Source organism: Colletotrichum acutatum (genome assembly GCF_030867785.1).
Source record: "Colletotrichum acutatum strain CBS 112980 chromosome Unknown BDZ83scaffold_164, whole genome shotgun sequence".
NCBI classification, from domain to species: Eukaryota; Fungi; Ascomycota; class Sordariomycetes; order Glomerellales; family Glomerellaceae; genus Colletotrichum; species Colletotrichum acutatum.
Window position 1 is genome coordinate 22,787 of NW_026849158.1, and position 22,511 is coordinate 45,297.

General features: G+C 54.3%; 2 protein-coding genes across 2 annotated transcripts; both read left to right on the top strand.

The window, feature by feature from the left end:
* Positions 1 to 288: 288 nt before the first annotated feature.
* Positions 289 to 9,243, top strand: BDZ83DRAFT_757409 (mitochondrial protein from FMP27-domain-containing protein; the record flags this gene model as incomplete). The annotated part of the gene is made up of 1 exon (XM_060514893.1): positions 289 to 9,243. The coding sequence occupies one exon, from the start codon at positions 289 to 291 to the stop codon at positions 9,241 to 9,243; it is 8,955 nt and encodes a 2,984-aa protein (XP_060358977.1).
* An 8,284-nt stretch (positions 9,244 to 17,527) lies between these two features.
* BDZ83DRAFT_591037 (uncharacterized protein) lies at positions 17,528 to 19,249 on the top strand (the record flags this gene model as incomplete). The annotated part of the gene is made up of 1 exon (XM_060506394.1): positions 17,528 to 19,249. One exon carries the CDS (start codon positions 17,528 to 17,530, stop codon positions 19,247 to 19,249), a length of 1,722 nt encoding a protein of 573 aa, XP_060358978.1.
* Positions 19,250 to 22,511: the final 3,262 nt, after the last annotated feature.

The following is a 22,511-nucleotide window of genomic DNA, read 5'->3' on the forward strand; positions in this document are numbered from 1 at the left end:
CACACCCACGAACCTACACCCCCAAGCATCGTTGATCGACGACATGGCGCGCTCGGATTGTAGGAAACGGAGATAAACGTGCGGGATACCATAGAGATCTGGGTCTTTTCCAGGTACGGCCGCCACCTCTGTGTCTCCATTTCAACTACATGGTCTACTTTTCTATGGACTATTCGCATTCACCCTATTTGCGCTGGAAATGTTGGGAGCTGACGTTGTCTTAATGGTGGTGGTGATACAGATACCGAAGCGTGCCACCGATCGCGCGAGTCGTTCTGCCGACTCACTATGGCTCTGCTCAATCCGACCTTCCTCTTCGGCGTCGTCGTCCTTCTCTACTTATCCTCCTTCATCCTCTTCGCCGTCGTTCGAATCCTCACCGGCGTATCGATCCAGCGAATCGGCTACTTTTCTCTCCGGAGACTCGCCTACACCCCACGAGATGGATTCAAGATTGAGGTTCGAGGCCTCGGACTCAACGTACACCGCCCGACCTTTGCCCAGCCCACCTGGCTGAGCGTCGTCATCAGCGAGCTCACCGTCACGGTTGACATTCGCGAACTCGACGGCAAGAAGGGCGAGGACAGCTCGACCGATTCCGATAGCAGCACCGACGCGGAGGAAGAGCCGGAGGTGCCGGCTGCCGAGCAGCCCAAGGTGCCACTAATACGTCGAAACGGAGGACCCCCACCCCGGAGCGAGACATGGAAGCACTTGATGAAGCTCAAGGACCGGATGAAGAGGGCGCACCGCAAGCTCAACTGGCTGCGGATGGTGGACGTCGTCGCCACGAACTCCACGATCAAGGTCGTCGACGTCGGCGACGTCCAGTTTGGGAGCTTGACGGTCGCCGTCGACACGCGGCGCAAGATGGTGGACCGCGCTCGTTTCTTCTTCCAGGCTCGCAATGACAAGAACAAGCAGAAGCAGCGGCAGGCGGAGTGGATCATGACGCTACGCAGCGTTCTGTTCACGCCCGAGGGCAAGGAGTCTCTCGAGATTCTCGACAATGCGACGCTGAATATCCATGGATTCTTGTACGAGGCGCTGGATGGACTGCGGGACGCTGCGATTGCCCTCAAGCTGGGCCGTGTTCATATACCCTACGACGATGTGCGCGTGTGTGCCGATCGCTTCAAGCAGTGCAAGTTGGCCGCGCGCTCGTCCACTCTATCCGAAGAACCAGCCGACGTCTTCATGGACAAGGTCATACACGAGGTCGCCCAGCCTGGCAGCACCAACCAGGATCTAATTCAGACCGTGTCCGATTCCAAGGAGTTTGTCAGTTCCATCTTGAGGGGCGTTAAGGAGGTCCAGTTTGCAGTCAGTTTTGTTGGCATGACCAAGCGGGTGGAGTCCGTCAAGCCTAGTGCCAAGCCCGTCTTGTTGAATGCATCGATGAAGGAAGTTGGTATAGACTTGCACCGTTTGGACCCCAAGTCGCCGTCACACAGGATGTACTTCCCGTCCAAGGACATCGCCCATGAGGCTCTCGCCGCGGCCTTGTCGATTTCCGTGGGTGTCGACGACGGCGACGGGAAACCCGAGAGATTGCTTTACATCCCAATGGCGACAACGACTGTCAAGACGACGCTGCCGTCCAAGACGGTCGAGATGGCGCAGGATGTGGGAGCCGAGGAGAGAAACGCAAACATACTGTTCGCTAATTCCGTAGTAACTTCCCCCTCGGTGGATCTCGACCCTCGCCATCTGCCGCTCCTCGTCGCCATGCTGAAGCCAAAGTCCTCCAAGAGGTCACGATCTAGCCGCCAACCGCGGCATGTGCTCATATCACGACTCCTGCCCAAGGCTAATATCAAGTTTACTATGCACGAGCCTGTTCTCCGAGTCGCCCTGCCCGCAGTCGACCAGCAGGCGGCGCCCGACGACTTTGACCTCATTATATCCTCCATTTCGTCCATATCACTCGATATGGAATCGTTCCATTCTACGGTGGAGGACTTGCACTACTCGCTTGCGTCAACCATGAGGATTCAGTCGCACGAACTGTATTATCAGACGTCATCGAGTAACCGATTCGACTTGATTCAGACCGAGTCCTTCGAGCTCAAGGTGCAACTCAGTGCTACGCCAGACGTCCATGTCGTTGCCTCGAGCAATTTGCAGACCTTCTCAATCAAGATGGTGCGCCCCGAAATTACCGACGGTCTCAGACAGATCGTGCGACAGCTGAGATTGAATGTCGAGCCCGAGAAGCGTTCAAACTCGCACACGTCGACCAAGCAGCAAAACTTCCTTCGCGCAATGCCATCTTGGTTGTTGCAGTTTCAGCTCCAAGCATCAGACTTCAGCATCGAAATTGCGGGCATCGACGAAGACATCTCGGACGATACTCGCGGGGTATCCCTCCAGCTTGACGAATTTTCCGCCGAGTACCGCGCGCAAAGACTCGAGGGGCTTCAACGGCGGCCGTCGCGGCGTAGGGCTAATAGCCGTACAGTGGCCCCTGACTCGGACCTGCTCAAGAGTCCAATCTCACCACCGCCGAGGAAGAAGCAGCAGAACCATGGTGATGGTCGGAGGGTCACGTTTCACGTCCGCGGCCTCGAGGCCTACATTGTTGAATCAGAAGACAGGGTCGAGCTGGAGCCGTTTGTCAACATGCCGCGGTTTGAGGTGGCCTTCCAGGCCATGAGTGACCAGCAGGGGCCGATTTTCCACATTCATGCCGCGATACGGACTGTTCTTCTGCAGTACTCTCTCTTCCGCCACTACTCGGTTGGTGTTGCCATCATGATTCTACGGAAAGCCTTCATGAGGTCAGGCCAAGATGTTGCGTCGCCGCCGATGTCGCCAACGACACCCCGGAAAGACGGCAATGCCGATTTCCTGGCTCCTCCCATGTCACCAGGCTCTCCCTTTATTGACATGAGCGACTACTCCACCTTGACGCCTGAGCTTGTAGCCATCGACCTCAAGGCGGCCCTGGTACAGATCAAGGCTGAATTGCCAAACGATCCTCAGTTAATGGTCCAAGTTTATGGTGTCGAGGCTGGCCGGCATAGGTGGTCCTCGCCGTACATTGCATCCAAGCTCGTTCGAATCTATGTACAACCACCCCGAATGCGAGGCACTTGGGCCAGAATGGTCAGCATCAAGGGAGGCCGTGTCGACTATCGCAAGTCGCGGCGCAAGCTGACAGGTGGTGAGTTCCAAGAAGATAAGATGATCGACGTCAACTCCGACGCTATTCGATTTGCCGTACCCCACGAGGTTCAGGTCAATAAGATTTCCGACAACATCATTAATACTCTCAAGTCGATCAAGCAGCTTCACCACCGTTTCAAGACGGGTACGAACGAGTACATCCTCGACAAGGTCCCCGGTGGACCAAAGAACGTTCCAAAGGTATCTGTTCGGACACGCTCGCTACTCTTCGAGATGGAAGATGGCGCCTTTGAGTGGAAGCTCGGCATGATCTACCGCGCAGGTAGAGTGGAGCAGATGCAACGACTCGCCCGTGAAGAAGCTTTCGAAGTCAAGAGTAAAAAGGTCCGCGAAGAAGAGTCGAGGAAAGAGTCGGGCAAGCTGCGTGCTCGCTCACTCTTCAACAGGGGACGGCAGCAGAATGGCGCCTCATGGGCCAGGAGCCAAAGTGCAGATGGACGACGACCTAGCAGCAGAGATGAACGCTCACGGGGCAGAGCGCCGCGATACGACCCCGATGGCGAAGGAGTCGGCCTTACCGGATCCTCCAAGGTCGTCGAGCAAGAAGCGCGGGCAAGACTAGATGCATACAACGCACAAAGTTGGAAGAAGCGGATCGATCGGTTCTACGTCATGGCCAAGAACGGCATGAAGGAGATTCGAGGTCTGTTCTGGGGCCCTGATCAGCTTCCTGACGATTTGGAGGATACGGAGAATATCCTTGAAGTGCCACAACGACCCGCGCTCGCATCTGCGCTCATCACCGATCTGCAGTTCGTCATTGACAAGCCTACATTCGCAATGAAGGATCTGCCAGACTTTATCAACTCTGTCGGCAAGGGAATGCCCAAGGATATGAAGTACGGATTGCTCGTCCCGATGCATGTTTCGATTGACCTTAGCGAGGTGAGGATATCATTGCGCGACTATCCGCTTCCCCTGATTCATATCCCCAGCTTGAAAGCGGGCCAGTCGACAAGGCTCCCAGCTATGTCGCTCAAGACGAACTTCGTCATAGCCGAAGAGTTCAGAGGGATGGAGTCTACCCGCCGTATCAAAGTCAACATTGTTCCTCCCCGGATCCACGAACCCGGCGGTAGCAACGAAGGTGGCTTCGCGATCGACGTTCGGCGTACCATTGGACCAGTCAAGTCGTACTCTAACATGCGTGTTGAAATCAACACAGCTCTGCCGACAAGGATCACCTGGGGTCCAGCATACCAGCCAGCCATTCAAGACATGATGATGGGTATCGAGTCCTTTACTAAGCCTCAGATTGACCCATCAGAAAGAGTCGGCTTCTGGGACAAGATTCGTCTCAATTTCCACTCCAGAATACACGTGGCGTGGAGAGGCGATGGTGATATGCATCTAGCACTCAAAGGAACTCGTGACCCATACTGTGTGACAGGCAACGGCGCAGGATTCCTGATGTGTTGGCGCAACGAAGTCAAGTGGAATATCAATGCCGACGACGATCCGAAGCGTTTCATGACGGTCGACTCTGGGGAGTACGTTCTTGCCATACCCGACTACAGCCATCAAGTCCGCGAAGCTGCGAGACGCACTGGAGAAGACGACAGTCTCATGAGCGAAGACAGCTATAAGTCCGGAGCGTCCTTCAAAAAGGTGGTGATGAAGCTGTCTGGCAAGGTACAGTGGATGGCTGGCCTCGTCTTTGAACGCGCCATTCAGGACGGGAAACGTAGCTTCGAATTCAGACCGCACTACGACATTATGTTGCGCGCTCCTCACCATGTCAAACCCGAGGACCAACCGTACGATGCTTTCCGCGGTTTCCGAAGCCAGCATATCCACTTGTCGATTGCTGTCCGAGCTCCGGTCGACCGTGACTGGATGGCGAACAACGTCGAACCGTCTAGGAGCTACAACACGGTTCATTGTACACCTCGCTTCTTTACTCACTTCTTTGCGTGGTGGTCGTTATTCGGTGGTGCTATGGCATTGCCCATCCGCCAAGGCCCGCTCTGGCCGGGTCGGGAGAGGAACAGCAAAAAGTTCGGTAAACACCTCTCCACGATCAAGTACAATCTTCTCTTAGCACCGCTGTTCCTCAGTCACATCTACAAGCATAAGGATGTTGAAGATGCTTCGGACAGTGGAGTGTCGGCAACGGGTCTCAAGGTCAGATTCGACAGCTTCATGCTGGATCTGCACCAGAGACGCGAGGAGTTCAACACCCGAGACCGCGGTCGCAAGACTAAGGGAAAGACGAGCGGAATTAAGCTTCACGCGGCCCAGCTTGACCTAGCAGCAGCCGATGTTCGTGCTGTTTCGGCCAGCATACGGGGAACAACGACAGAAGCCATCAAGAAGGGAACGGTGGGCGACTTGATAACAAATCAACGCGATGATAGCACAGACCTGTCCCGCTTCACCATTCCTGATAATGACCTGAGCTGGATCGATATGGACGATTTCGTGGAGCTGGATTGGATCCTACCTACAGAGCCTAATCCGGATACTAAAATTCTTCCACTCGCTTTTGCGCCGCGTCTAACATACTTCCGACAAACCGACATTGGCGGTGTCATTGCAGGTGACCCGGACCGCAAAAGCCCGTTCGGCGATGAGCCAACTCACTTCTGTATCATGAGCCACGATGACGACCCCAGAAGAGTACAAGCACAACTCATCCAAGAGCGGTTGGTGCAGTTGGATGCTCAAATTGAGAACTACGGACGCAGCCTTGGAGAAGCCGAACTGAAGGTTGTGCGTGACGACGGCAAGGATCCGAAACTGGTTACAGCGTTTGAGAGCCTCCAGCAGCAGGGCGGTATCTTGCAGAAAAAGAAGGCGTACCTTCAGAACATGCTTCGTCAAATGAACAGCAAATCGCCAATCAGCGGCAGCAACCCCTTCAGGAGAGAGAGCGAAAGCAACGTGTCCGAGGAATCGGTAGGACTGGATAAAGAAGACGACTCTCTTACGATACCCTCAGGAGCGGAATTCGAGAGTGATTTCAACAACCGATTCGTCATCCACAACCTTCATTTCAAGTGGAACAACACTCTTCGAAACGTTGTGCTCCGTTACATCCACCAAGTCAGCCAGCGCAGAGGTTTCGTTTATTACCTGTCACGTCCTGCCGTCAAGTTCATTCTCGACATTGTCGAAGAGCAGTACAAAGCGAAGCAAAATCCAAAGCCAGCGAGCAAGAATAGGACACCCACCGGGGGTGCTACAGCTGGTGCATCTCCCGACCTCGATGCTGCAGAGCGCGAGTTCAAACAGGACATTGAAGATCGTATCAAGAATATTCTCAAGGACGGCAAGAAATACGTCAACGCTGATGGAAATAGTGGCGAAGATGTGCCCAACGTGCCGATTGATGACCTGTCGAGCGGTATCTCGGACGAATTCACGCCGCAGAACAGTTACCACGTTCGACTCATTGCCCCGCAGATTCAACTGCAAAGCGACAAGAACAAGAAGAATGTCGTCATTCTCACATCCAAGGGCATGGAACTGAAGGTTGTCGAGGTCATGGACAAGAAGAGACTCGCCGACAACGTCAGTGGTCTCGTACAGAGAAGATTCCTCGTCAACATGGACAGCACCCAGTTCTTCGTCACTCATCAGTCGTACTTTTCCGAAATCGTCACCACATACGCCGGCAGTCGGTACGGCACCCCTGCGACATCGTCATGGCCTCCTTGGGTTCCCATGGAAGTCATGTTCGACTTTGAGACGGATCCCTTCGGCTTTAATAGAGTGGTACAGAAGACGTCCGCGATGCTTCGTTACGAAAAGTACAATACTTTGCGTCTCAAGTACAATGATGAGGTCAATACCGAGGGCGCTGGTGATCCATCCCAACCCAGCAACGAAAGGAAGATGGATAATCTCTGGGTAGAGTTCCCGCAAGCCAGGGCATTATGCAACTCTGGAGACTACTACGCCATGTACGTTATTGTACTGGACCTCCTCATGTACAATGAGCCTCTCGAGAAGACACGGACGGAGCGCCTAGAGAAGATCATGCTCGCCTCAGACTTCAGCGATCTCAGCGGTACGCCTGAGATGGTTGAGAAGCTGCAAGAGCGCATTCGTCAGCTTCAGGACATCAAGTCTCACTTCCAGATATACTCCAAGTACATGGATCAACGCGGCTGGGAGGACAGGCTGCTTCTTGAACGGGACCTAGCAGCGTGTGAGGACGAGTTGTTCTTCATGATGAAGGCCATCACGTCTTCGCAGCGGAGATACGAGACGAACTCGGAAAGCAATGCTCTCCTCCGGTGGAGCATCACAGCACGAGACACGGTTTGGCACATGCTCCGAGACAACAAGGAACCGCTCGTCGAGCTGCAGCTCAAGGATGTGGAGTATGATCGTACTGATAACGCAGACGGGTCACACATCAACTTGATCAGGGTCGGCAAGGTCTTTGGACTGAACTTGCTCCCCGACGCCATGTATCCAGAGATCATTGCGCCCTACGCCGAAGGCGACAAGGACATGGGCAATCAAGAAATGATTCGTGTATACTGGTACATGCTTGAAGCCATCGCCGGTATCCCCGTCATGGATCACTTCGAGGTCAACTTGTTCCCCATGAAGATCCAACTAGAACGCGAGATTGGCAAGAGGGTGTTTGAGTATATCTTCCCGGGCATCGATGGCGACAACAAGAACAAGAATGATTCTCCCTTCATGCTCAAGCACCAGCCTACCGAGGACGACGAGGAAGACGACGACTCAATGTCTGGTTCTGGTCGTCTGACTGCTAGCGATAAGGACGGATTCAGCACACGACCGGGTTCGCTTGAACTGCGTCTGCAACCTACACTGAACTCGGACTCTCCGACCAAGTCAATAAGCAGCAAAAAGTCACTCACGGTCAACACAGGCGAGGGCCAGGGCCATACGTTCCGTCTCTTCCGCTCCGTCGGTACCGGCAAGGTTCCAACCAAGAAGCCTTCGTACGAGTCACTCAAGTCAACAAAGGAGCCTCGCCCAGGAATTGGCCGTACCTCGACCGGCTTCTCGTCAAAGGAGAGCACACTTCCCGGTGACAAGAAGTCTCGCTTCGGCCGGCGCAAGGAGTCAAAAGCAGAAGATATCAAACCGTCCGACGACCTGACCAAGATGATGTCACGAGCCAGCAACTACATGACCTTTGCGCACATCAAAATGCCTTCGGTGGTGCTCTGCCTCAGCTACAAGGGCAAAGACAACCGCAACGTTGAGGACGTGCACGACTTTGTATTCCGCATGCCGGCGGTCGAGTGGCGCAATAAGACGTGGTCGAACCTCGACCTAGCTCTCGCGCTCAAGAAGGCTGTCATCAAGGCTCTCATCTCGCACACTGGTGCCATTATCGGCAACAAGTTTAAGCATCGCCCGAGTAACACGCAAGCCAGCAAGCTCCGGGAACTCGCAAGCGGGTCATCGCTCATCGCACCCACGCCCTCGTCGTCATCCCAGCACGACGCGGAGAGCATCAACAACAGCGACGACTCGTCGAGCTTATACGGTAACTCGCCAGTCGACTACTCCCGCTCCCCACCTCGCTCGCACCACGGCAGCTCAGCGAGCAGCATACCCATTCCGCGGTCGACGAGTCGGAGTTCCAGCGTCGCGAGCGGGCGGTCTCGTCGGACGGGCGAGTCGAGTCTCCAAACGCAACAGTTACAACAGCAGCAGCCCGCCGTTCCCAGCTTCCTCATGATGACGCCGCCGACGCCGCTCGATAGCCGGGCGCCGACGCAGGGTTTGGGGTTCGAGCTGTTGAGGCCTTCTAGTAGGAGTAGTCTGGCGCCGTTTGACCAGGCTGGCGGGGGCACGATTCGGTCGCTTTCGCGATCTGCGACGGGCGCGGAGTCGGGTGATCGGAGGAGATCTGCAGGGAGCGGGTTCTTGAGGGATAAACTTAGTGCGCTGACGCATCGGAAGCGCGATGGGGGTCAGAAGGAGGGTGGTGGTAGTCAGGGTCAGGGGCAGAGGGAAGATACACCTGAACGGGAGGAGGAGGATGCGTCGGCGGTGCCTGAGAGTCCCAAGGGCACGAAGAGGTTTCCTGGTTTGAGCCGAGTCAAGACCGGGTCATAGGTGTGTCGCCACTGCTGAGTTTTGCGGTTGTAATCTAAACGGATGTTCCTATTGCCTTTGGAGCACAGTAAAAGGTGGAGGTAAAGAATCATGTTTCAACAAATGGAAGGGTAGACTGGGGCTGGAAGAGCGGGATGGGAGGGACAAACTATTAGATTTGTTTTTTGTGTCGAAGGATGAAGAAGGGGGGATTAAATACCCGGCGTTGGCTGTGGGAATATTCAAATTCAAGCTATGTTATATTTCTGATACTGATAGGATGAGTATAACTGCATTATTTTACTTTTTGGTCTTGTTTGCTCTGGATGTAAGGCTTTTTTTTGGGATTGGTGAGGCGAGATGTCGAGATAGGGAGGAGGATGAAGGAGAGGAGAGGAGAGGTGTCAAGCTTAGGAGATGGCATAGAGGTCTATCAAGGCGGTGTGTATTGTTCCCCTTGTGTGAGTAACTATGTGGACCCTTGGGATGCTGTTCACACGCAGACGGAGTCAACTTTGCAATGTTGAGAGTTCGTGCGCTCCAGTACACGGGACTAGGAGGCAGAGAAAAGAGAAGTAGACCAAGTTCACCACTGAATGAGGGATGATAGCCCCTAGCACGACGTGAAATGGGGAAAATAACATTGGTGAGACCTTCAAGAAGAGAGCTGGACGGCTGTTTTGGGACTCGGACTCATTTTCTTTGTAAATGAGGTTTGAAGGCGTTTGAATTTCCCAGCCTTGATGATGTGATGAACAATGCCATTACATTATTTTCGATGGGTGTTTGCATTCGCCTCTTTGGATAGAAGGTTCAGTGAATGATTAAAATGTACTATACAATCGGTTCAACTCCAGGAAAGAAAGTTCAGTCTCTGGTGTTGTAATGGTTAAAGGGTTTCCAGATTCTGGTGGCGGAGGAGGGAGCATACAGCAAAGCCGGTTATGTTTCCTTGACTGGGCACGTTGTCGCCAGGCCCGTTTCCGAACGATGGCCTTTACATAGACGCTTGCGAACAAAATAGGAAACTTTACTCGTTTGATACAAACCTAACCGTCCCTGTGGTCTCAGCCGAGATTGAACTGCTGGATGGAGATGTAGGATGAGAGACAGTACAGCAGCGAAAGAAGTAGACGGGGACAGCGTGATAGTCGGCTCGACGAAACTGTATTTTACTATCTTACCGTATTCTTCGACATGATTGTGCCCCCTTGTTGGGTAACCAAATATTTTCCCATGAAATTACAACAGTCGGTAATTCTCAATCCAAGTATGTCTCAACTGATGTCTTCGTGGGGTTATCACGACCACCCTCCACCAATTTCCTTCCCAAGAAACGGAATGGAACATGCTTGTGATGAGTGTTTCTCTAGAGGCTACATATGTTGGTAGTGTTGACGGAATCAAGGGCAGGGTAGTGTCGGTTGGTATTCTGACTTCACATCAAGGCATCACATCAGTGTAGCAAATCTTATCCAGATACATGATATACTATGGCACGGTCAAGCAGCTAGGTTAAGAGCGAGTAGCAAAAGAGGTAATCGGCCTTCAGAAAACAATATCAGGTCAAACTCACCAACACATTCTTTGCAATAGACTGCGAAGCATTTACATCATCGCCAGGCTCGTAATTTTTCCTCCCTTGCAGACGTCCAAACAGAATAAGCTGCCGGGGGTTGGCATATGGGTTACATGTTTCACACTGTTCTCCACGAGAAGCTTGTCTCGTAGCTCTAGCACTTGTCAACAGCGCCCACGCGGGGAAAGCTTCGCTAGACAAACGTGTACCCCGTGAGGCAGGCAGCAAGAAGGAGCTTCAGTGAATAGCCACAAGCTCTGACTAAAAGGTCTCGACCTGGCGGAGAGGTTCAGTTGAAAAGACACCTCAATAGTACCAACCAATTCTCATGTCTACTGTAGCTCTCCCTATGTGCCTGATGGTGGCAGGCCGCGTCGTCAAGACAAGAACGTGACAGCCCGTCCGAATGTCTCCTACCAGGACCATCCATACTGCAAGTCGCTGCTGATGGAGCACATGGCTGTTGAGTGTGGTCACAAATAGTAATAGACAGGAAGCACGTGAGGTCTGCAGCCATGCGCAAGACAGAATCTCGAAGGAGGGTAACCGGAATAAGCGGCCACAAGACTATGTGTAGTGAGGTATCGGGCTATCGCGCACTTGGCGGGTTTGAGTTTAGAAGATGAAGGGCCGTGCGGAAGTACAGGACGCCGTTGAGATCCGGAGCCGTGTTTTGGGGTCTTGGCGCTGATGTTGGTGTTGGAGTCCGCGCAGTCAGTCGCCTACTTTCCGTATAGAGGTTGCCGTAACTTGGCCAACGGATCAATATCGAAACGTGCATAGGAAGCCTGTGCGGCCTGCCCATGCTCGTGCCCCCATCTCGTGCGCGGCAGCAGCACTATGCGTGTTCTTGGCCTGGTGCTGTCGAGGTGTGCGATATGCGCCGTCACAGGGGAGCGAGTAATACCCATCCATAGACATTCGTGACGTTGAACCTTGGACAAGCGTTGGATACCGACGGCTGGGCAGAGGTAGGTAGGTATTCACCTGGTTCTACCCCGCAAACCATAGAGAAGCCATGTCTTGAGATGGCTCCGACTCAGTTCTTTACTGAACCTCCAAGAACCCACAACGACCATCCCCGTTCCCACCCACACCCGCGCCAGAGCCCAGTCGACGATGCCGGCGTTGTATGACGCAGGATTGGGGAAGAAACAAGCGAATCAGAGGAGAGCGATAAGGCAGCATCTGAGACCCTCGTGAGGGTGTGGGATGGCGTCGCTAGATTTAGGGTGGTGCAGATGATGACTCTTGCTCGCGCCTGGCCATGCGCTAGGTAACTTTCCAGTCTGGTCGGTTTTTGACCACGCACAAATGTGTGTAAGCGGCTGGCTGGCCCGGTGTTTGAATGTGATCTTTCGTAATTCCATACACCGTGTGGAGGGTACGGATAGACCTGGATCGTCTCATGTTACTACACATGGCTGCATTTGGCGATTGGTCCGTCATATATGCGACAAATGACGAGTGAGATAATGTGCTGCCTGCCTTCTGAGCTTCATCTGGGTGGTCGCTACTGGCCCGATGCGTCGCATTCAGGCATCTATAACTGATGCAAAAGACCGAATCGGTGGCTGGCTGTTTGCGGTATTGATAGGGATGGAAGTGATGGGCGGCCAAGATGGCGGGGTAAGGCGGACGAGATGGGTGAGACAATGGCTACTGAGACAGTCCTCAATATCATTTGGAGGCAGTTCTTCCATGAATACCACCGTAGCCGCGTGGCTTCCGGGCTTTATGAAAATTGCCCTTGCTAGCGAGGCACACACCTTGGTGCACAACGTGTCAAGCTAAATACTATACAGGACTGATGATTCGTATTAGGCATATCTCTGGTTTGTTGCCCAAGTGTTGGGTCTTGTGGTCGAGGCGAGGAACAATCAGGCTGGTTGGTTTTTATGGATGCTGATGTTGATGCGTTTTGCACGGGATGTGGCTTGATGGTTGGACGAGCAGGCTCACAATCATCGGACATGCCAGCATCCCATCTGTCGTTTGTTTAACCAAGTCTCAAGTATTGCACTTGTTGCCCAGGTGAAGATGGTGATGACACGTCCGACGGTACTGAAAGCGGGAGAGGCGCCCAGAGGATCGACGTAGGCCGTCGCACGGGTGGGATCCCGTATCGGTTTCCCGAGGACTATCGACAAGCTCCGGCCAAGTGCTATTGGATCAAGCAGACGAACGGGCGACATGGGGCCTGGGCAATTGGGCGACCATCAGAGCGGATGGGATGGAAAGCGAGTTGGGAATGGCGCTAAGGCTAGCCTGGTGGCAGACGGTCGAAGGTTGCTCTCCGTTCGCCTGCCTGTCTCGTCGACGGGTGAGAATGGCATAGGTCGACAGGGGTTGGAGAAATGGAGAGGAGCAAAAGGCAATGGTCGGGGATATCTGCAAGCAGGTGGAGGAGCGAGAAAGCAACGCACTGTCGCACGGCTCAGCAATAACCTGGGGTCGGAGAAGGCCGATAAGAAAGCCAAGGACTGGACGTTGCTGAGGCCTGCGACTAGAGGGATGAAGACTCCGACAACGGGGCCGATGATATGGGCATTGGCTCTCGGGCTGAGCTCCGTCCGAATTTCCAGGCGTGATAGTAGCCTTCACGTTACAACGGAAGTTCCGGTGCGTCTTGCTTCCTCAGCGTTCTTCGGAGCCAAAGGCCGAGATCTGAAGATGGTCACAAGAATTAGCAACCTCTACAAACGATCAGTGCTTGATATCTGGGCTTATGGTCAGCTCAGGGCAGCGACACACACGGCAGCTGCTAGGCACGCTACTGTGTAGATTTTTCACACTGGTTCGGTCGGCCGGGATGTGCGGCCCAGATGGAGGTGTCACGGAGGGCTTTCGGAAAGATGTGCAATTGGCGCCTGAGATGGTCGGACAAGATGGAGGGAGATCATGGATGGGACGAAAGTGTCGATGGGGGGAGGGATGGTGGCTTGTGGTGTTTGGTGGGTGCTGATAAGAAGGAGAAGCACGAGGCACACGACAGGTTGAAGTCAAATGCAAGGTAAGGTAGGTACCTAGGTACATGATTAGATATCCACTGATTGGACTCGCATGAGGTAGGTAAACGAGCCGATGCGCATAAAATGGCAGAGGCAGCTTGTGCACACTGCATAACAAGGCTGGACCTTCCACCTCAGCTGAACTGCCAGACTGCGCCTTCCAACCAGTGACCAGCTTTTGGAGGCCTTTTGGAGGCAGGCAGTCACGCAGTGTGGAGGTGGACAGCTTGATAGGTGCAATGTAGCAGGAACAGCGTGCCAGGAAGTGGGAAATAAACGGGTCTGCAAAGTACCGTCGTCACCGCCCACTGCCTTGAGCTTGGCATCCACATCTCCCAGACTCCCATTGATTGAACATAAGGTAAGGTAAGTTATGCGTCTTACATAAGGTGGTTGATTCCTTTCTTATCCCCGAAACAATCCCATCGCTCTCATTGGCTTCTGACCAAATAACGAGTGGCGGTCCGCCATTTCCACAACCGTCGACCGGGGCCACCTATGATCGGGTCAGCCGGGCACTCTCACGGTGAGACCCTGCTGAAGAGTCGTGGGATTGTCTTGATTGTCTTGGACCATGCCCGCTAGACTCATCAAATGAGTCCACTATTATGACGGGCTGGTTTCCATCTGCCACTGTTCCAGAGCCACTGATGGGCGCAAAGGGGTCAACTCAAGCCTGTGGAGCGTGTCATTTAGCGCATGGAGGGAGGAGGGCTCCGTGCTTGCCAGTGGCCGTCGGTCATGTCCTTTAATTGTCACAGTGAGATGGGACTCGGGCATTGCCCGGAGTGTGCAGTTGTAATTTGTGATGAACAAGAAGGTATTCATAGATGGAATCGCTAGGTTGATGTTGGAGAGTAATACGGAGCATCTTGGACTGGGGTTGCATTCAGGGCTTGGGACTCTGGCGCGTGACCTTTGGATTCAGGTATCGGAGTGAGACTTTGACGGAGAGACATAGAAACGGGAGAGAGACAAAGTGACCCCCGTGGTCTCCATTCCCCGTGTTCCCCCTTGAGCCCTTGGCCGCCTTGGACCCCCAAAATCTCATGTCACCCCAAACTCTAAGCCCAAAACATGCGGGTGAGAGGTGACGCTGTGCCAGTAGCCGGTGGGAAGGGGGAGGAAAGGACATGGGGGGAAGGGGATTGGAGACTTTGGAGGTTCTTATCAGTGACTTTGCATGGTGCACAACCGAAACGTGACGCGGTGACAATAGAATTGGAAAGTGAACCCTCCCCAAGTCTCTCTGTTGCTTTCCTTCCATAGGGACCTAGATAGGTGTGGTGTGTAGGTACTCAGCCGGGCCTGTGCGGCGGTGCGCCCATCCTTCGTTTGTCGTTCGGTCTTGCTTCCTTTGGTGACCAGGTACGAACAGAAACATCTCCAAATCGGGCAGGCAGACAGACGGGAGGGAGCAAACGAGGTAGGCGCACCTCCTTCCTTCTTCCTTCAGGTTGGGCCGATATTGCAAGTACCTCCATCCAATACCGGGCTGACTTCCATGCTGCCTTCCCAAGTTGCCAAGTCACCACGTACCTACGTACCTTCCACCTATTACATACCTACCTATTCCTGGGTACCCTCGGGCAGCAGGAAGGCAAGTAGGGGGAAGAGAGGGAAAGAGAAATTGCGACAAGAAGGAAAGAACATGTCTGCCGGTACCTACCTACCTACCTATGGATAGAAGTGTCCTTCCTCAGCTGAGACCGTGGTGTGAGGTTGTCCTTTCCCAGAGATGCGGCGTGCCTCGCTCTGCCTTGCTTTGCCTCTTGCCCCCCGTGCCTCTAGTCATTCAGCCATTTTTACGGTTGACCTCCTTCTCTGCCGGGACTGACTGAGTGACTGGCGACTGCCCCGTGCTGAGTTGTCCAGCCCAGGGCAGTGGAGGGCAGACGGGACACCACACCACGCTCCACGACTGTCGACACACCACGACACACCCTCGACACCTTGCCCGTCGATTCCTTATCTCTGGCCTCCCATCTTGGCCCCCCGTATCAGGGTTATCAGTGTCAGAGCATCAGTGCTTGCCCCAGTCCACGGCCCATCTCGCTGCCTTTTCATGTTCTCTGTGCTTCGATTACCTTGATGAAGTGACATATCTGTAGCATCCGTCATCAGTCAGGGCAACTTCGATCCAGTCTGATAACCTTTTGTGCTTGGCCACCTAAAACCAGAGAACCTCCCGTTTTGTGCCTGCTTCTTGGTAGAAGCCATTCTCAACCTCTCAACTGCGACTGTGCCGCCAACTACGCGAGTCGCTCTCTCTCTCTCTCTCTCTCTCGCTTCCTCACTTCGCCACTCTTCAGCTCGCCGACTGTCGTCATCTCTCCTCTTCGACCAAGCCACTGCGCAAAGGCTACCTACGGATATCGAACCAGTACCCTTTCCCTCCCAAGCCAAACATCTACTCCGATAACCCCGGATTCCGACCATCACAGAACTCAGGCCCTGCCTTTCCGAGACGAACCCCCGACTAATCGTACCTAATACTAATAGACAACATCGTCATCTCGGGTCTCGAAGTCCTCCTCGTGACGATTCACCATATCATATCCTTCCATCTCCAAGGACGAGAAAGCATCAATACCCCAAGTCACCGCCAGGCCTTTCCCTGTGGTGCAAATCGATAATAGCATCCTCCACACGGACGATCATCGTCACCTCTTAACCTCTGACGAAGTACCCGACTCGCGCGCACTTGGCTCTCCACACTCTATTCAAGCACAAGACAAGTGACAAACCGCGCTTTGCACCGACATCACCGGTACACACAAACCCAATCCAAATCCAACGCTGTCACTGTATCTGCAAGGGCAACAAGCAACATTCTCCCAGCCCGCCTCCTTGCTTCTTGATCCCTCGCCTCGTCTGCAGCTCCAGTCAAAAGCCGGTTCCGAATACCACCAGGAACCACGCATCACATCGCATTACACGATACAAGCCTTTCGGCCCCGTGCTCCGCTGGGTCACGTCCCAGCAATCATCGCCCTTGAAAGTTCCGTCGCGATTCCTGTTGGAGAAGGACTATACAAAGCCTCAACGCTGATTAGCTGCGAGAAGGTTAACTTTACGTTACCAAAACATCGACGACCCCTGCCCCCGGCACACGACACACTCAAGCAGCGACCGAAAGAGGATACAGTACACGCGCTGGAGAAAAGGCAGAAAGCCAAAGGCCAGACGAGCACGTCCGTTCCACGCCAAAATTCTGGCCGAACTGGTCCCCTAATCGTGTAGGTACTTCATCTTCGGAGCACAGCACAGTACTCTCGCCCTCGCTGCACCAACTGTACGAAGTACATCCAGTCCAGTAAATCCACTGGTTTGGTCTGTGGTCTCTGAACCACCAGCCCGCCGTGCCCACGCAACTCCACTGGTCGACCCAACCCATCTCCTGCTTAGCCTGGCCCGCTGGGGTGTATGCTGAACAGTCAAGACCGAGCCCGCAGCAGCCCGCTTGCTTTTGCTCTTGACCTGCCTTGCCAGGCCCAGTCCCGGTTACAGCACCACACCCCGAGTTACACCCTCCTCCCCTGCCCAACGCACTGCGGCACCGAGCTGGTTGTGGTTGTGGTTGTGGTTGTGCTCGTGCGCACTCGTGCCTGGTCTGGTCCCCTTCCACACCCCTTCCCTGTCAACCTGTCTTGCCTGTCGGGTCCGGCTTGCCCCGCCGAGCCACTGGCGCACCAGGGCATGTCCAGACGCCGCCATGATGTCCCCAAGGAGTTTCCTTTACTACAATAGGCAGCCCTCGGCCTCGACCACCCCTCCACCATCTTCTCCCTCTCCTTCGAGTCTCACGCGCAAATCGACCAACAACAGCTACGCCGCCAACCCGAGATCAACTATTACTACTACTACGACTGCTGCTGCCGCTACTACGAAGACGACGACAACCACTCCCGTCAACATCTCCAGAACGGCTTTGCCTTCTGCCCTACTGGATCGGAAAAAGGATGCTCAGAACGTGTCCGTCACCCTCACGCCTATCCCTACTTCTCCCATTACCACCTCAGCTACCATGGCCAAAAGGAAGGATGCTCGCCGCGAAACTTCTAAGTTGGCGCCTTCGAGCCCTCCCCGGACAACAACAAGCGTAAACACCAGACCGACGACCCCGACTACGCCTGTTCAGATTCCTTCAAAATCAAAGGCAACCCCGTTTTACACCTCCAACCGCCATGCGCATCGGAAGCCCTCCCGGCCGAGGGATGTCCACTCACCGGACGCTGTCCCGCCTGCCATGCTGGCCTTGTTGGCCGTCACTGATATTCCCCGACCTCGACGCAGCTTGAGGCAGAGACTATCCAGAGACCAGGCAATGACTCTAGAAGCCGTTATCGAGAGACAGCAAGTTTGTGAGAAGGAACTAAGTCTCACTTTTGGCAAGAGCCCCCTTGACTTGCTGCTGTCGCCACCCGACGACCTGACAGACGATGATATGTCAGTAAGCGATAGCGGTCTTGGTTCGTTGTTATCCACCAGAACTGTCTCTGTGGAATCGGTTCCCTCACTAGGCGATTCCTTTTCCACCGATACACTATCTTCGGTCGAGTCACCTTATGGATCCAGCCCTCGAAGGAAGCGCTCACGCCAACCTAGGCGCTCGCTGGAGCCCATTTCATCTCCTCCCGGCCAGCCCGAGGACCACCCGTTATCCCGCGACCGGGTCAGCGTTGACGAGATTGACTTTAGAGTATTCGACGAGTCTCAGGATGAAGAGGACACCAAGTCAGAGTTCTCCTTTTCTGACTACACTTTCCCGCTGCGCCCTCTCAAGTCAGCGTTCAAGTCCAACCTGACTGCATCGCTCCGCGCCCTACGCTCGGCTGCACGATCCATCTCAGCCATCAACTTTTCGTCTATTCCGCCCGATGACTTCCTCACGAGATCCATTCTCACCATCGACCCCAAGGTGCCTTACACGGATGAGCGACGGCCGCCAGTGCTCGAGGAGGAGCCGTCGGCTGCGTTGCGCCGGTACCTGAACCCCACGACAAACGCTCGAATCGAGCCCCACCCTGTAGCGGCCACTACGCCTACGGGCACGCGAAGCTTTACTGCGTCTATCCAGATGCAAACATACAAGGTTCAGAAAAGCCGGAGTGCACCACCCACATCAACTCGGAGCCCCTCCCCGGCGACATCGGCGGTCACGACTCAGTCAACACCTTATCAGCCCCCAGCACAATCTCCGACCCAGACCGCATTCACGTATCCTCCCGGAGGCATGCGTCAGCGAGAGATGCGGGAGAACTCGGATTTCATTCGTATCGCAGTTATGGAAATGGCGATGCGCAAGCAGGGCAAGCTCGACGACCAACGACCAGGCCGCGCTCGCTGGGCGTTGCCGCCGCGAAAGGCCAGCGTACGCCCCTATGATGTTGGTAGTGACGGCGTCCCAGCACGATGGATTCCGGTGTCGCATTGAAGAAAAGTGTCATGCGAGCTTGGTAGATCAAGCGACTATCTATCTACCCTCTATCACACCAACCCGACACAGTCCATTCTGGGGAAAAAAAAAAGAGAGATGCGACACTGCGCACCGATGCCGCAGCGTGGGCAGACTCCAAGGCTTGAGCACGTCACAATCCTACGAGGGTCGAATGCGGTTCAATCGTCCATGGTCGACGGCAAGCTTGTTTTTCTCTCTCTTCCGATGGGTGTGGCTGGTTCCATGGCATGGCGCATCACCCCTCCCGCAACGTGCTGCACTACGACGGTGTTGTCCGCGGAGAAGGGCAGAAAGCAAGAAGTGGGAGGGTCGGGGTTCTGCGACATGTTGTGGGCTTGCCCTGATTGCACCGTCACTGCCGGGTGGAATCGTCATTCAGCAGGGCCCCCCGAGGCGCTAATTTACGGGGAAGCGTTGGGGCCCGCATTCCCACGCAAACGAGGGGCCAGACATTAAGTGCCTGCCTTATCCGATATCGCGGAATGGTCAGCATCATCGCGCGTCTGGCACTGTGGTTTCCCTGTCGGTCTTTGGGCAGAGTACCGAGACGAGGGCTCCATTTTCTGCCCGAAGCGTCCAAGACGCCGCCTGGGGCACCCAAGACGAAAAGAGAGACGCTGTTACGCTGGAACTGGCACGACTGGCTAGCGCCCCCAAGGATTATTTTTTCTCTCTCTGTCTTCGGTTCCTTCTTGCGCTTCTAGAAGGAGTCGATATGCGGGCCTTTTTTACATGCTCTTACCTTACCGTTTGGTAATAGCCAGAGGCACTTTTGCATTTCGCCTACCGCCTGCCGCCTACGGGCGAGGAACTTTTTGATGGCCGGCGGCCGGCGGCACGCCTTTTCTTCGAAATGAGCACGCACACTCTTTTTTTTACGGGTCAACACTACCTGCTGCTTTTGTCGACTTTTCTAGAAGCGAGTATCACCGACTGAGGGCAGCGGACCGCAAGGCCCGATGAGAGCGGAACAGCCTGGGTGGGTCACCCGAGGCGTACCAAAGAAACAGGGGAAAGACGGAGCAATCCAAGAAAAACGACGGAGGCGAGATGCGCTGGCAAGAACTTGCCTTACGAAAGAAACGGATTTGGAAAGGGGTTTTCTCGAAAGACAGAATTGGTGGACACACGTCCGACACACCCTTCGCGCACAAGAGCACACAGCATACACAACCAAGCGTCCATACCTACACGGCTCGGTTCCGAGAGCATGGCCTGATGCCACCGACATGCGACGAGCACCTCCGAGTCTCCTCATAGCCAGTGAACGCTGGAGATGCGGGGCTGAGACTGGCCAACGACGTGGGGTCACATTTCACCTCCAATTCAGCACAACACACACACATACAAACACGCTCTCTCTCTCTCTCTCTCTCACGGGTGAGCCAACGGACCAGGCCACCACTCACAGCACTTTTGATTTTCATTTGATTCGACACCACATGCATAGCGACGGACTGGGATCATGAGCATTTGAGGCGCATGCATATTATCATATATTTTTTTCTGTCAGATTTCTTCCCACCCTTCTCGATTTCACTCCCCCCTCCGGTTATTTCCTTCGACACTGGACTCGGCCAAGGACTTGAGGACAAACCGCTCCAAGGACCCGAAACCCGTGGGTTCGTCGATATCCTCTCGGAGGACATATCCACATCTCACACGCGGCACGAACTCGGAGGGCGGAACCTGCGGAGACTCTTCATCGGATCCGGCTCCAGCAAGAGTTTCCCCCCACGCCAACAGCCCATCCCCTGGCGGGACATTGACTCGGCCCTCGCATGTGAAATGCAGGCCAAGTTGTGACGCCAAAATGACCAAACGGGGATGCAGCGACATGACTCAGGGATAGCGCACGCACAACACACAGCCAGAGAGGTGAACAGGGCTGGGAAGTGCCTTTTTTTCTTTTTTCTTTTTACTTTTCTTTCTTATCTATGCATGCGGAATGCGAGAGGACACAGCGACGACGCAGGAGAGCCGGAGTTTTTGGATTAGGAAGGTGCTGCCGCCAAGGGTGATTTAGTACCGCGCAGCGACAATCCCCAGCATGTGTGGATGGGAACATGGGAATTAAACAATACGGCATCAGAATCCGTATGAGGAGTACAGGCGCGCCCTACTGGGGCGTAATGTTTCTAGTTGCAGAGCCCAATCTCACATCACATATTGAACAAATATTCTTACAAGCATCTACTGGTGGATGTTGTAGTGTTGAGTTTCCCACATACTTTATGCAGGGCAAGCAGCAAAGCCCAGGAACACGTTGCGCGAGCAGGGGTCACAAAACGCACTGATGCATGGAGGCCTAACCCCAATGCCTATGGGGAGCATTGTTAGGTGGGTGCAGAACAACCGCCAGACACAGACTGCTGACCGCCTTCAAAGGACTGCTGGCTGCTGCTGCTGCTACTGCTGGAGCAAATGTACGGATAGAGCGTGCGAAATTGCGACAATATGACCGGGGTGGGCAGACAGGCGGTCAAGTCGCACTCAAAAGTCACAGGTGGCCGAAGTCTCGAGAAATTGAGGTTGGGCTGCGGACCATCACTCACCGCAGTAGAAGGGCAGATGCGGCCAAGCCGAAGACGTGGCTCACGCCTGGCATGTCTTCTTTGCCTTCTCTTGCAATGTCGCGCTCGCTTCCAGTCGGCGGACCGACACTTTATCGGACTTGTCGGACGACGATGCCCTACGCTACCTGGTGGTGGGGGCCATTTTGATTCACACTTCCGGAATTACCCAGTCTTCATTTTTTCCCCCCCCAGTAGTAGCACCCACACGGGCCGGAATCACTGACATTTTGACAGCTCCATGTCCGAGAGACAAGCGAAGCCCGAATTGGACCAGCCGCCAGCCTACGGGATTCGGGAGTGCAAAGGCAGGTCGCAGCCTGTAGTCGTAGATACTGGACAGGCACCAAAGTCGCCAGGTCGATAATTCCACTTCGTGCGCTTGTGCACTGGGGGCCGCCACGCCTCGGCAGTTGGCAGCCATCGATGCCACCAAACTTTGCCCAAAGAATATGAGGAATGTGGAAATTCCCACTCTCGTCCGATCGGTTACGCGGTTCACGGATAGAGCTCCAGTCCTCCCGACTCTAGAGCGTTCTTCAGTCTCCAGAGTATCTGTACTCGTACGGATACTTCGCACAGAGTGAGCATGTTCTTCTATGGCTCACTGGCTGCAGCCCAGTGCGGGAATAGTTCGCCACCTCCTTGCAGATGATTTTACCAAA